This window comes from Mycteria americana (assembly GCF_035582795.1).
Source record: "Mycteria americana isolate JAX WOST 10 ecotype Jacksonville Zoo and Gardens chromosome Z unlocalized genomic scaffold, USCA_MyAme_1.0 Scaffold_30, whole genome shotgun sequence".
NCBI classification, from domain to species: domain Eukaryota; kingdom Metazoa; phylum Chordata; class Aves; order Ciconiiformes; family Ciconiidae; genus Mycteria; species Mycteria americana.
Window position 1 is genome coordinate 2,703,504 of NW_027445437.1, and position 15,159 is coordinate 2,718,662.

The 15,159-nt window shown below is 41.2% G+C and overlaps 1 protein-coding gene across 1 annotated transcript in view; it reads right to left on the bottom strand.

The window, feature by feature from the left end:
* Window positions 1–15,159, bottom strand: part of ALPK2 (alpha kinase 2) — a 54,067-nt gene that overhangs the window by 23,067 nt on the left and 15,841 nt on the right. Inside the window, exon 6 of the mRNA XM_075489090.1 lies at window positions 2,385–5,265. Coding sequence (XP_075345205.1) covers window positions 2,385–5,265 — 2,881 coding nt within the window. The remainder of the gene's footprint in view (window positions 1–2,384; window positions 5,266–15,159) is intronic.

Below are 15,159 nucleotides of genomic sequence, written 5' to 3' on the forward strand. Positions count from 1 at the left end.
GGAATAGGACCCAAGGGAAGTTCCAGCCTGAAAAGGCATCGACATAAAATAATTTCTTAAACAAAACACATTCTCTCTCACTAAAGGATCAGCTGGTTTTATCAGTAAAAAAAGACACCACAAAGGTACAGCATACCATATGGTTACATAATGAGAATTCATATTAACTGAATACTTGTAACTAGTAGGTTTTTTTAACTGATCACAGCCTTTGAGGGAAAAGACTTTAAGTCCCAGGAGATGCTCAGTCTCCAAGGTATTCTTGGAACATACCTAACGCACACTGCCACGATGAGACTCTTTGCAAGATGCAGTGATGGCACCATTTCCTTTAAAACACAGCTGGAGAGAGGAATCCAGACTTAGTGGTTAGATATTTGCATTTGGCAACATCAGTGGCCTTTGCTTCTCTCCTCAGTTTCAAAGGATTCATTTCCCACCTCTAAAGTAAGTCCCTACCTTTCCAGCCACAGGGCATGGTTCTTTTGCTAAGCATTGACCATCGCACAGAACAAATCCAAGAGTCACTCAGGTTACAGAAAGAGAGCACTCTGCCCAGTCTGGGGAAGGTCCTAATAACCTGGTTCTCTGCTAAGATTTGTCTTCTGGCTCACAGAATGCTCCAGCATCTTCTGCACATGGGCATGGCATAAGCAGGAGGATGAAGGGTACTTGGAAAGAAAGGGAATCACATATACTTAGGGAAAGGTTTTGGGATCATGACACATCCCTGCGCTCAAGTGAGACACCCCTGCTAGATGTAAGGGATGTAAAATGCAAGATGTTATGTTTCCCACTGTGTTAATTCTGAGCTGCTGCGCTCTGAATGAGCTGGCATGACACATCTCCCTCGGGGATCCCATGCCAGCAGTCTAACTTTCCCCATCTAATGCTGAAGGAATTCTGGATCCAACTCGAAGGGTCAGGCACCTGGAATTCACTGCTATGTTTAACTTGTAGTCACTTAAGTCCTTAAGCCTAAGAATCTTGCTGAATCAGGGCTAAAATGACGCAGACAGTATGTGATAGAACTGTAAATAGAACTAACAGCTCCAGATTCCCTGCCCTAACCCCAAAGTTGTCCCTCCTGCAGCTGAAAATAATACAAAAGAGAATACTGAGTATATACCAGACTAATCACAGCAACCTTCCCATAATGCTGGCAAACGTCCACACAATTCTCTAAAGTACAAACATACATTCATCTCAGTCTAGACTAAAGCAAATCAGAAGCAGGTTAAGACTGCATCAGTCTTATCTGATGCAAGCCTGAATGTTTACAACATTTTTCAAGCATAGCCTCAGGTACATGGAAAAAGATCAGGCATTTCTCAGTAATTGCAGTTTGCTTGCTCTGCTTTGAAGGAATGTGTCTCTCCTCCCACACATTTGGTTCTCTGGCAAAGGACGCGTCTTTGAACAGAGAAAGTTTGGGGTTTTTTTTTAAATGTGATTGGAAGAGTAGAACTCTCACCAGACCACACTGTCATTAGAGTCTCTGAAGAGCTTCATAGTTGTGTAGCTTACCTTTAGTCACTGTTCAGTCTTGCTTTGATCTATTAAATTATTTTACGATGTGAACATGAAATGTAATGTCCAAAGGTAAAAATAAGACCTTGGTCCTTGCGAAGTATCCATATAAACCACAAATACCTCATCTCTTTAGCTGTTACACTGTTGATACTCCTGTCTGCATTTTGTTTTACCTGTTAGCAACCTCCTAGAGACTCTGACAAGCAACCTGAATCTCATTTCAATTATATGTTTCCTATGTCAGTTTAATATTGCTAATTTCACCAGTGTCATTCATGACCAAGAGTGGTGAAAAGGAATGCAGAACCAGCCATCAGACACTAGATAGGACTGCAAAACATGATGTTTATCAGTGGCACACTACTAATAACAATAATACTTTGCTAGTGATAAAACCATTTGGTAACCAAGAGAAGGTACTGCATTTGGGAGCCACAGTGTAGGAGCATAACTGGGAACACAGCCCTGTGGGAATGTAACAACATGCAAGGACTGGGCTTGCAGTTGCTATATTGTGTGAGGTTATGTGGTACTGTTATACTATACATCCCTGAAAAGTTACTCGAAGAGACAAATGAAGAAGTAACTACTTCAAACAGGTTAAAAAGTTCATAAACTGAATATATTTGCCAGCTAGGAAAAGGATGTCAGGGAGCGTTCAGCTCTGTGGCATGGGGACAGCACTAGTTACTAAGTTCACAGAACTGGAAATTAACATCAGTGAGGGCAGGACACCTTTAGCTGATATGATTTAGACTAAAGGAGGCTTGCAGTGTGTTTAACAAATTTTAATTTCGTACTGTAGCCAGAATGATGGGAAAGGACAGAAATGAAAATCAGTTTTCTCTTACCTTTGCTATCCTTTTTCAAAATTAGTTTCCTTTGCTCTTTTCTATCTTCTTTATGAATCATGCCCGCCTCACTCTTCACAGACTTTTTAACACAGCTAGGATCATTGCTGACATTTCCCCTGTCCTCCAGTCGGGGTTTTTTTGACAGTGTTGCTGGTGGTAATTTCTTCTTAGCTCCAGTAGCTAAATGCCCACTCTTTGCTGTGTCTTGTTTACATTTGATGGGCGCAGGCTCAGCAACAGTTGTTGATGTCTGGTAGGATTTTGACCCTTCTTGATTTCTTAGCCTTTCCGCACTGACTGGGAATGGATCATATGTGGTCAATGCTAAGGAGGATGGCCGAGCCCTGCTGTAGGGTGGTTGCTCTTGAAAATACTGGTTGCTCCTGAAATCAGCTGGTGGCAAATTAACTAAACCACTTACTACGCTCTCTGATGTCATGACTTCTTCATCTTTATCATACTCAGTAGACTTTATTGAATTATCAACCTCAGTCAGCTTGCTGGAAGAGATCAAGTCAGGACTGGACTGCCTAATGCTAATATTCACAATCTGTCTCTGAGCCTTGAAGCCAATTAAAGTGTGCAAAGGAGACTTCATTTCAGCTTCATCTGGGTTATATTCAATAGCTCTTTGAAACTCCTGTTTATTTTCACACAAGACTGCTTCCTCCTTGTTTTCTTCAGGTACCCTATGGAACTGCTCCTGCAATCCTTTGCAGAAAGTTTTCAGCACACTCCAATTTTCATCTACTTTGAGTGCCGTTTGGGTGGATTCAGTTTTTACTTGACTTTCAGGACACCCCATTGCTGATATAGTGGTAAGAACGCGCTCAGACTGGCTTACAGGCGTGAAGAATGGCACTGGTTCCTTTACAGTCAGTTGTTGGGTATCTAACTGATGACTGGTATCTCTGTAATCCTCATTTGCTATGCTGTGGTATTCATTTTGAGCCTTTCTAGGCAGTGGGGTACTAACTGCTGTTACACTTCCAGGTGCATATGTGTGATTTTTTGAAGAATCTGGTTTTGACTCTTCATCAGACTTGAAGGTGCTGTCAGAAAAAAATACATGTTGTTCTGATGTATTATGAGGGGAAACTGTAGTCTGACTCTCTGAAACATGACTAACTCCTGAGTCACAGGAAGTTTCAGCCCTTTGTTCATCACCTATGCAAATCTCTCTCTGTTCTTTTTTACATGGTTTATATCTGGGCACTTCTACACAAAAATCTCTTAAAAATGGATCCTCAGAAGAGGAAGTGAATGCCACTTCTTGTTTTTCTATTTCTGTCAGTTGGTCTATGTTTCGGGGTAGATTCTTACGTGTTGTGGTTTCAGGAGTCTTAATTAAAGTAGGCAATTGCATTAGGTAACCGGATTTCTGTGCATTAGAAACAACTTGAAAATCTCGACAGTCATTCTTTTTTGAAAGATGATAACTGTCAGAATTATTCTCATTTTGTGCACTGAAGTCTGAGTGACTTCCTTTTCCTTGTAAATTCTCTTCATAACTTTTGCGTATGGTGTTAACAGCAGAGTGTTCTTCATGTGTAAACTGACTGGTATTTTCACTGGGGAAAACGTCTTTCTCTTCAGGGAAATAAGCCAGTTCTTTTCTTGCTGGATAACAGGCTCTAAAATTACACCCTCTACCAGTTACAGAAGTTACAGACCCATTTATCAAGGATATGTTGTGCTCAGTATGAAGTAATTGTCCACTTGTCCCCTGCGACTTATCTGACATGTAAGCTGGGTTTTCTTTGTCATACGCTAAATTACTGCTCTGAGCATTTTTCAGTCTTTGAGGAGAATCTGCATCAGATGTTTGGGAAGCATTATTAATGGGAAGCTTTCCTTCCCAAGCAACAGTCATTTGAATGGATCCATTACTGTCAGTTAACATTTGATTTGGCTTCTGCTCCAAGCACTCCCCTGTATTTAAGATGATACTATTTGCTGAAACACAAATGGATGGTGTTTCCGTTTTATTTCCAGTGCTAGAATCTAGACATATACCATCTGTTTCTACCACTTGTGCAAGACAAATGTTTCCTATGGATGCACTGTTACATGCTTCATCTGTTTTAAGGAGGATATTAGAAACATTGCAGTCTTCTTTCTCTGTTCTTTGTCTACTAGCTGGCTGTGTAATAGGTTCCTGCTCTTCTATCAAATTTATTGGCAAAGGATGATCAGAACAGGTCTCCTGTACGAAGTTCAGTGCTGTGACTTTGATATCTGTTGGCCTAATTTCTAAACTTGTGATCTCCTGGTTTTCAAATGGGATATGATAGTCTGAGTCATCTTCATGAAGAAGTTTCCACAGCTTGTCATGCACTGCAGATATATCAGCATCTCCTTTGCATTCAGGTTCTCCAGATTCCAGGACTGACTTGGGATTAGCTTCAAACAGAGATTCATCACATGAGAGACTGCAGAGACTATCTGTGTTGTTGCTATCGTGTAAGTCAAAACTATACCTTTGCTCTCCCTTCCTTGGCTCATCACATAGCTTTGCAGAAGAGAGAACAGCACATAAACATTCCTGTTTATCAGGCACAGAGTCTGTATCCCGTAAAGGAAAAGGTGAAATATCATTCTTTGATTTGTTGCCATTACTAACAATATTAATTCCTTGTTCACAAAAGACTTGTTGGTGACAACTTTCTCTCTTATCACAAGGAGTGTGGTGTTGAGAATAGGTCTGTAAATTTGCATGTTTTGCTTGTAATGTCTTTTCAGTACGAAGCATTTCTGAAGCTGGATGGATGGTTCTTGCACTCTCACAAGTCATAAAGATGCATTCCTTTTCTATTTCAGGCTCCATACATAGTCTCTCACAATTCTGGGTAAAGATTTTAGGATTAGCACCTTGATTCTACAAAGAAGAAAAAAAGAGAAATGTAATTAAAAATTAGAATTGCTGCTTGACACAGGCCTGAACTAGAGTCCTGGCTTGAAATGTACCTAATTTTTTTTTTTTAATATTTGTCAATAGTCAAGTTTCTGACTTGTAGCTATCAACCCAACGGATTGAAATCAAACTCCTGGGTCTTAACAGCCTTGAATCCTGGTAAGTTTCAGATCTGGATCCAAATGCTGAGAAATATAAAACTGAATCAAGATGAAGATCAATGACTGATATAGTCCAGCTAGCTAAAATTAGATAAAATGAGATAAAATAAAATACAATAAAATAATAAACCAAAACAGTCATGTCTATGCCTTTTGCTAACAGTCGGAGTGTCCCACCATGCTTATGTAATTATTACATAATCCAAACTGATGAGTTTCTGGAACTACCCAGACTAGTGTTTTGGGAGCTTGCCTTCCCCTTTGCTTCCATCATGGGCATTGTTATCTTAAGTTTCACAAAGACGCTTTCTTAATATGTATCAGTCTTGAAAAGTTTCAGAGAGTGCACCCCACATGCCTGCCCTGCTAGGTACTAGAGAACAAGACTCCTACCAAGAAATGAACATCTCTGGGTCAGTTTTAAGCCGTCTTCAAAATATGTCTTTGGTCACCTCTGACCCCTTGAGGTGACAAGTCCCGCTTCAAAAGGGAGTGCCAGAGATCATTCCAAATCTTGCCTCTGTCCAAGTGGAAATGAATTGCTCAATATAAGGCATATTCAGCCCTCCTCTAGCAATGAGACATGCATTGCAACCTTAGGGGCACTGCTGGGAAAATTGGGGCAGGAAATAAAAATCCATATTCCTCCTGCATCTCCTTTATTCTCCTATATCAAAATATTCCGAATTGTCACTTTATGTAGAAACAATCCATTCCTCAATTAAACTAGGCCAACTGAACTTACTTGATGCAAGGAGTGCAGACCTTATTAAAGAGAACAACTGGCTGATGTTTGGGCCTGCATGGGATGACAAAAGTGCTGCCATCTGCCTGGCATACAAAATCTGTTAAACTGTTCACCATTCCCCTCAGAACTGAGCTTTCACTCTTAAATTCTTGTCGCAGAGTCCCTGCCAAGCTTTTGTTCTCCAGGATTTTCTCTAGTCCTCTTCAGCTCTAAATCAATTCCATGGAGGTGGTGAGCACATTTCATCCGTAGCAAACCATAGATGGAGAAGCCTACAATTTTTTACTAGACAAAAATGCATTGTTTCCTAAACAAATTATGCTTTATGCTTTTGGTTACCATTCATTTGCCAGAACAACCTGTAAAAGTAGAGAGCAATTTAGCAGTCAACCTTTGAAAAAAATATCTACTTTCAAATAGCTATTAACAGGCTATAACAACATGGACCTTACGAATTAGTTTGTACATTTGACCACGTATCTTTCTAGTGGTTGTCTGACGCTTTGCACCTACTCCCAGCAGAAATTAAGAAATGCTAAAAAATATCAGACTGAGTTTAAAAAACATCAATCTTTGTAGAAATTTTACATTTTTTAGCTTTTATCCAGCCACAAACTCAACTTCGTAACTGTTTTGTGTTGGTTTTTTTCCTCGTGAGTCCCAGTTCCATCCATAGTTATTTGTTAACTTGTGCTGGATGTGCTGGATGACTGAAATGAACAACTGTGATGCATAACGGGTGAGTCCTCTGGGTTACAGCAGAGCTGTAATGGTGTAATGAGTGCTGGCAGACACATAATTCAGAGAAGCGATTCTGGAAAGAAGCAAGTGTTGTTACTTAGTGAAGGATATGTACTGAAGGATTTCCCATGAGTTGCTGTGTGCTCAGGTAGAGGCAGGGGCTGCTCAGACACTAGGTTCTTAGTTTCCGTAAGTTCATGGTAAAAGGATTACCGGCCGTAGTAAATATTGCTTTCCTTTGCTGCAAAAGCCACCCACTTCAGCTGCAATTCCTTTCATCCTCTCTGTTTCTCCATTCAGCTTGAGTAGGATGTGGAGCTGACTACATGCTGTGGACAACGGGGAAGGAAGAGATATAGAAAATTTCTGTCAATGATTTTAACTGCTGTTCCCACCCCAAGCACCATGCAGTTGCCACCACAGTGTCTTCAAAACTCCTTGGCCAGTGCATACTTACCTAGAAACCCTGAGCCTAGGAACCTCAGCTCCACAACTGCAGTCCCCTCTGATTCCCAGTGCCTTGGTTTCCTGCTCAAGCCTGCGCTGCAGGAGAAGATGCCAGTCTCTAGGTCTTTGAGCTTAGACATACACCTTCTCTCAAGTCAAGGGGGATGTGGGCCTGGATGTGTCTCTACAGACAGTTCCAGTTCTCTTCTCTGTCGGTTCGGAGCATTTGGTAGGCTCCTTTGGCAGAAGGAGCCTAGTGTTCCCCCACTGCCTCTGCCACTTCCACTTCCCCACAAACCTCTGGAAAATAGAGTTTATTTTTCTGTTCCTTACAGCCACAGCAGCCTCAATCACAGCTTTTACTAAAACCTGTGGAATTCTTGCTAAGTATGTTAGACATATGATCAGGCAGTCCCTACCTGCTTTGGTACGAAACTGAAAATAGACAGCTCTCCCATGCTCACTGGAAAGTGGGCTGATTATTTCAAAAACCCTTTTATCCATCTAATCTGTGTGTCTGTCCATCTCAAGCATTTGTGTGTCTATCTCAAGCATTTATAGATGTGCAGCACTGTAGAGTCTAGACACACATTTTGATGGCTGGAAAATAAATACAATGCCAAAAGAGGCCTTTTAATGGAGTGCCTTGCCTTGCATTTGACAAAAGTAGGTCTGAAAGCAGAATGCAATTTGACGCCTCACAGTGGCACATTTATTAATTTTTTAATTGATATTTAACAGGGATATGTGCTCCTAGGGTATGTGGTAATCAGGTCCATGTTATTTTTGTTTGAAAGTACTTATATCCAAATCCCTTAAACACGTTTCAGGAAACCTTGCTGGCTTTAACTTTGGTATTTGCTTAGATTAGATTTATTTCAGCTAACACAGTCCTACAACTATTCATCTTGATTTGGTTTTTTGTTCCCTGTCCTCACAGAAGATTTCTAGGGTTTAATGCCATACATTTTAACAATTGCTTCAATTACTGGACAGTCTGCTCGACTCCAGGGGTGACAAAAGAATGGTAACAAACTAGAGAATTTAATTATGTGAATGCAGCAGAACAAGCAATTTTAATTTGTGCGTGTGTAACAAACTGCCTGGTGCGTGACAATAGAAAGATGAAATCACAGTTCTGTATTTAAACTTATACATGAAATATACAGTCCATGTACCTTCATTATAAGGCCATGGTTACTGTGAATAGAGGAGGGATAAACAGGTCAGTCAGTTACATAATAGCTCTGTGAAAGGAAAATGGGAACAGCCACTTCAAAACCAGAGCGTCCCTTTTAATCTACTGTAAAATCACGATGTAAGGAGGAGCCTTCCTTGGTTATTTTGCTCTGCTAACAAGACCCATTGTGTTCCAAAGCCTGACAGGAACAATTAAATGGAAAGCAAAGAAGGACCATAGGGAGTAAGTGAGCACTTTTGCCACCTCTGAGTTATGGGAGGAAATAGGGGAGAACGTGGAGAAAAGAAGAGGAAATGTAAAAGGATTCTACTTCTTCATGGCAATCTGATATCAGGAACATTTTCATCTGACAGTCTCTGTGGAGATCTAGAAGACACGGATGACCAAACTGATGACCTACGGACCTGCAAAACATTTTACAGGTGAAGTAAGCTTCTCCCAGGATGCTTCAAGTCACCTCTTGAAACACCTCTTGAATGTTTCAAGTCACCTCTTCAGTCACCAGGAACCGAGGAACAGCACCCAATCTGTGGCCTCAAATGTTATGGTAAAACTGATCTGTCCCTTCAGCCCAAGCTGGGCTGGTTCATTTTCAGATCTGGAGATCTTCTCTTCAACCCACTGTATCATCCAGCTTAGTGGTCAACACGTTACATTTTTCACTGTTTCTCTTAATGCTTTTACTGCCATACTACATTTGTAGAGTGCTGAATTACTATGCACGCTATGCATAAGTTTAAACCAGGACTAGATCAAAAATCTAATTTTCTGAAAACAAAGCTCTGGCTCTGAAGGTCGTTGACTCTCTTGTGGCAATAAAGAGAGATCCATTTATGTTGTCTAGTTGCCTTGCACGCTACCTCTTGCTTTGGTATTTGCACTCAGTATCTCATATTCACTCTTGTTTTCATAAGTTGCAGTGGATTCCATTTTGGTGGGAATGACAGCTTCCCTGAAGTTAAAAGAGATCCTTTCTGGATCTGACTGGCTCTTAAGCTTGGCAACCTGTGTGCTGTTCAGTGATTGGCTTTAAATAACACTGAATTAACAAGTAAGAGCAAATATTTGGGGGGCGTTCTAAGAAATGTTGTATAGATAGGCTCTGCTTCAACATATCTAACTGCATCACCAGGATGCAATCCTACAGGTACTCTGGTTCCAGACTTGTGCCTGGGTTGAAACTGACCCAAGGTCAAAGACAGCAGTTACTGCTTATACAAAAGTAAACTGTGGTTGTTTTTCATTTTTAGCTTGTTTTACGATTTTTAAGATAAAATAATTCAGGCTGTGGAAGGTAACAAATTGATACTCTGAGATCCACATTTACGAAACAGGAAAAACAGCACAGGAAGCCTGACTGGGAAGGATTATTGTTGGTGTTCAGAGGGAAGTTTAGGTAATTACCTCCATCAGTCATTGTTCGGGCCATCTAATAAAACCATCTGCAGAGAGGCCAAATGATGTCAGATACTAAGGAGACTGGGGCAGTTCAAGAACCTGAACAAAATACAATTAGTACCATATCTGGGAGGGTTTCTTAAGGAGAGTTTTCGATGTATGAGGCATGGGCATATAGCACCTGAGCAAGCTGTCTAATTTCATTTCATTACTGATCTGGAAGAAGAAAAAGTCAGCACACTTGTGAGAACAGCAAGTGCTAGCTTCTGGAACTGCATAAAGGAACTCGAAGGTTACACAGTTCCAGGCGGCCTGGGAGTGCTCCCAGTTCCTGGGACCCAGTGTGCCCTGCAGCCACATTCCAGTCCCATTTCAAGACAAGGTCTGGGCTCTTGCTGGTCCCTTTTTCACTCTGGTTTCCATTCAAAGAAGGAAGCCAGAGGAGCCACTGCATCTCAACAGGTGATCCACACATACCTCATATACAGACAAACCCCCAAAATTACGAATCTGAGCAGGAAATAAAACAAAATTAGATTTGGAAAAAAGCAAAGTAATGCACTTGGGAATACAATATAGACATGCCAAGGGGAAAGATATCAGGGGTAAACTACACTGCTGACCAAGACATATAGATAACAAAGGGAAAAAATTAAATATGGCAGGTAATAATAAGGTCAATGGAGGTTGCGGTACGATACAGGAGCAGGGCTACAATTTCCTCTCTTGATGTCTTGATTTTTTTAAAGGCACCTCAGAGCACCACAAGAATCTTCACAGTACAATCTGAGTTAGCTGCTGTTCTCTGCTCCCTTTGCCATACATGAGAAATGGACCATCTTCACCCAATGTGACCAAGTTTGTTTCTGGACTGAGTGACAAATTGTCACATTCACATGCAAATAAACTCAGGAGGCGTCAGTTAAGACTATTCTGGTTCTCTTTCCCCTACAAAATGTAGGGATAATTTATACATCAATCTCTCACCTGATCAGCTGAACCATTTCTGGTAATGAAAGCAAGAAGTTAATCTCTGAAATGAGATGATTAATTTTACCTCATGGTTTCTCACTGTTGTTTAAGAGGAAATAGTTTAGCAAGGTAATTCTCCACTGTAAATAAAGTCTCCATGTTACATTTATATCCCTCTGTTTGTACCAATGGACTGTAACAAACCATCCCTAGAAGACAGACAATAAGTATATCACTGCCTCTGGATCAGAGCTCCCTCAAATCCACCATGTTTGCAACTGCTTTTGGTTTACACTGTTCTCCAGCAGTAGCTTAATGTCCCTTTCTATTTCCCTGTTTCATGCAATGCCATTCAAATTTCTCTTTCCTAAAATAACACTCTGCTTTAAATGGCACACCTGCCTTGGATTAGCTAAAATAACTCAACACCTGTAGTTACTTCAACTGCTTTAGATAGGTGAAACAAAAGACATGAGCTGTATTTTATCCTGCAGATGCTTACTGACAGGCACGTCCTGCTAGCATCCTGCTATTCCTGCTGAAGAGGCAGAAAAAGAGGAAGTTAAATAACGACTATAGTATTTCAAAGGACAGAAAGCGAGTTCTCTGCCTTTGACAACAACACAGAGCAACAGGCTGACCACGCACAGCTGTCATGGGTCCATGCTCTGAAGCTGTGAGGATTTTCCAGCGGATGGGGGTTTTTGTGGGTCTCCCAGGAAAGACTGGAGCCAACTATAACATGGGTGACAAAATGGGATGTTACCTGCCAGCCCTAGGGTGGATCCTACTGAACAAGCAGGGGTGGTATCACAGCCTGCCCGAGCTCTAGCTACTCAGGCTAGGACTCCTCTGTTTGCTCTGACGCAGAGCTCCTGCCCCTTAGCGCACTGCTCAGGCTCGGACCATTCCCTGGGAACATTCAGCTCTTATCTCAGCCAGACTCAGAGCAAAAGTCTGAGACAAGACCACCTCTTCAAGCAAATGTACCAACCACTCTAGCCTATTAGAAAGGATGAGGTGTAGCCTCTCAAACTCTCCTTTTGGATCTGTGGCACATAGCATGAATATAATATTCAGAAACAAAGCATGCTAACCACTTGTTGGAGAGTTATTATGCACCCAAGGACTACTGAAGTATTTTATACAGAATGCAAAACTTTCCAATGAAGTGAAAAACTTTGAGAAATGAGAGACCTAATTTCTGCTAAGATTCAGAATTGGAGGAGATTTGGATCCCAGCTTCCTCTGTTTGGAGGAAGCTGGAAACAGATTTAGGCAAACTGCACTTTCAGAATTCCAGCAAAAGAACTGTGAGTGGTAGCAAGTTGCACCAAGAGGGAGCAAGAATACATGTCTCATAAAAAATTATAACTGACTAGGTTTTGAGCTCAGATAACCAAAAAGTCTTCATTTTTTCCAGCAACTATTCACTCAAATGAGACAAGAGGCAGAGATGTACTTTAAAAACATTTGAATGAAAAATGAAACAACTATAAGCTGATTGAAAATGATGTGTTGGGCATGCACGGTAATTCTTACCCAGTACTGTTTTGGAACAGAAGTCCTCACCCGTTTTGTATTCAAAGCCAGCCATTAAACCAGTTCCCATCCAACAGCTGTTTATCGGTCTACGTGAAACCATTTGCTGGGTTTCAGTCTAACTCCTCATGGGCAGAGTTAACCCATCATAACTCTTCTGACACCCTTGCAAACAGTTTCCCTTTGCTCTTCCTTTGTTGTGTAACCCAACTTCTTCCTCCCCTCTTACCTTTCCACCCTTTCCCGCACCTTTCTGCACGTTGCTCCCAGCACACACCCTCTCCTTCACGACAGTGTTGGAGTGCAGCGCACATGACTAGCACCTGCATTTCTGTACTAACTGCAGAGCAGGGACCTCTAAGCTTAAGAGTGCCCCAGCAATGAAACACTCTAAATGACAGTTCTCCATTACACATGGCAGCTTCTAGGACATTACACACAACAGCAGATAGCTACCATCTTAACATATGGAACAGGGCCAGTAGCCGAACAGATGAACAGCTTCATTGGCCTGTGCAGTCCTGGCAATTTTGGCCACCCTGGAATCTAACAGAGCAGAGCTATGACATGCTAGACAAAATACTTTTTGTGCACAAACAGATTACCCGATTACTTGGAAGTTCTGTGTCAGTTCTGCTTCTCTCCCTTTTGTACAATAAAATTTAAAATTATCTAGAAGTGACGTAAATTTATGTCAGAAAGATGAAACCAAGTATCTCTCAAATTTTATGAGAACAGGCTGTTCTGACATGAGTGGAAATGAAATAATGGCAGGATGAACAGTAGATCTAATCAGCAGAAAAAAAAATGCTCTAAAAATATACAAACACCACATGGCATTCTTCCTGGGGTATCAGCGTAAATGTTAAGTATTTTGCTCATGCCCTGGACCTGCCAGTTCCAGCAGGACTTCACCAACATCACTGGCATTCCATAGACAGGCTATAGACATGGGCTCTGTAATTCAGGAGTGACACCAGTACCTTGTGCTGAGGGTGCTGGCTGAACACTGAACAGAGACTGGCTCTTGAATGACAGACACACTGCAAACTTGAAGCCTCCTGGCTCTCTGTACAGTGTGCAGTATCATAAAGCTGGCACAGTTGGCTTGTAGGACCTATTATTAATTAAGCTGCTTTGAAGCATTAGATAAATAAAGAATTTCACCTGGGGCTAGACCGTGAGGTCATGAGAGGAGTCAGGAGCCTCCCACCTTGACCATCTAATGGAAGAAGTCACCCAGAACAGCAGTTGCTGCACAAGACAGACTGCAAAGGTTGTTCCAGTTAGAGGCAACTTGGCACGAAGGGGAAGTGTAAATCCTTGAGTAATTAGTGCTGTCGTTCTCTGGCTCCTATATACCTCTCAGGAGACCTGATTCACCACATGGAGAGGGAAAATACAATGCTCTTCAAAAGCAGTCAGCTGTGGTTTTTGCTACGAGTCCCTCACCTTGCTCCTGGCAGTGCTGTCTCAAATGCTGGGCTCCATCCAATACCACAGTGCACTAAACTTGTGTGCAGCAATAGGAGGTTGATTCTTTCTTGCCTTTCTTAGGTTACACAAGCAGATTGCTGAGGAGTTTCTGGCTTACTATATGGGAGCTGTGAGAAGCTGTCCACATTTTCCTTGTGCTATAAAGAGTAGTTTCCAGATGGGATGCTTTAGTTTGGCTCATTTTCAAGACCACATAATTTTGAACCTACACCTAAATTTCCTCTTCATTCATGCATGTTTAAAACCAGGGGTTTGGTTTGTGCTCATCTCTAGCCCTTTTGTGTACACTGATACTTCTTTCCTACTTAATTTTTATCTAATGTAAAGTTTTGGCCATGGACACACAGACAGAAGAAATACATACTGACTGCAGGTAGCAAGAGTCTAACCAGCCAGTCTGAAACTTGGCCATGGCACTCACAGTAACATAACAGCTGCTCTTTGCTAAGAGGGTTCTGGGATTTAAATTATTGTACTGCGCTTGGAAAAAGTGAAACAATGCCTCTTGCAAACCATGGTAATACATACTGTCAAGAAATTCTCAGTAGGTTAATTTCAGTAGGGGGGTACTCCCCGACATAAGAACATTATGTGCTGCTAAAATGTGATTGGAATTTCATGCCCCATAAAAACAGAGAAACCTATGGATGTTTTTCAGGCAGAAGAATTCAGTGATTTTTGACTGCTTAAGACACCCCAGTGGTGAGATTAAAGTCAGTCTACTGCCCAGAACTGGGACACAGTTTTGCTTAAATAATATAGATGAAGAAAAGCATGTGGAACTGGAAAAAGCTTGTGTTTATTTGTCATAAATGTTTTTTTCTGTGCAGTTAGATATGCACCTTCAAATCAGTAAAGTCAGTGATAATAAGATTAGTCATGATTTAATACTCATATATATATGTTATAGATCTTCAGTCTTTACTATGTGAAATAAAAAGTATGATCCAATTTTCCCACTTACGAAAACTGGTGGAGCATCATCAGTCTGTACAACTCTAGTGATTTCGCTAGTTCATTTCCTACCAACAGACATAAAATATGCAAGTACACGGAAAGCCCACTTTGGGTTTTTTTATTTTTAACTGGTTTTTACATTTCAGCTGGAATATCTGACTCTTTCATTGTTTTATTTTTAAAAAGCAAAGCTC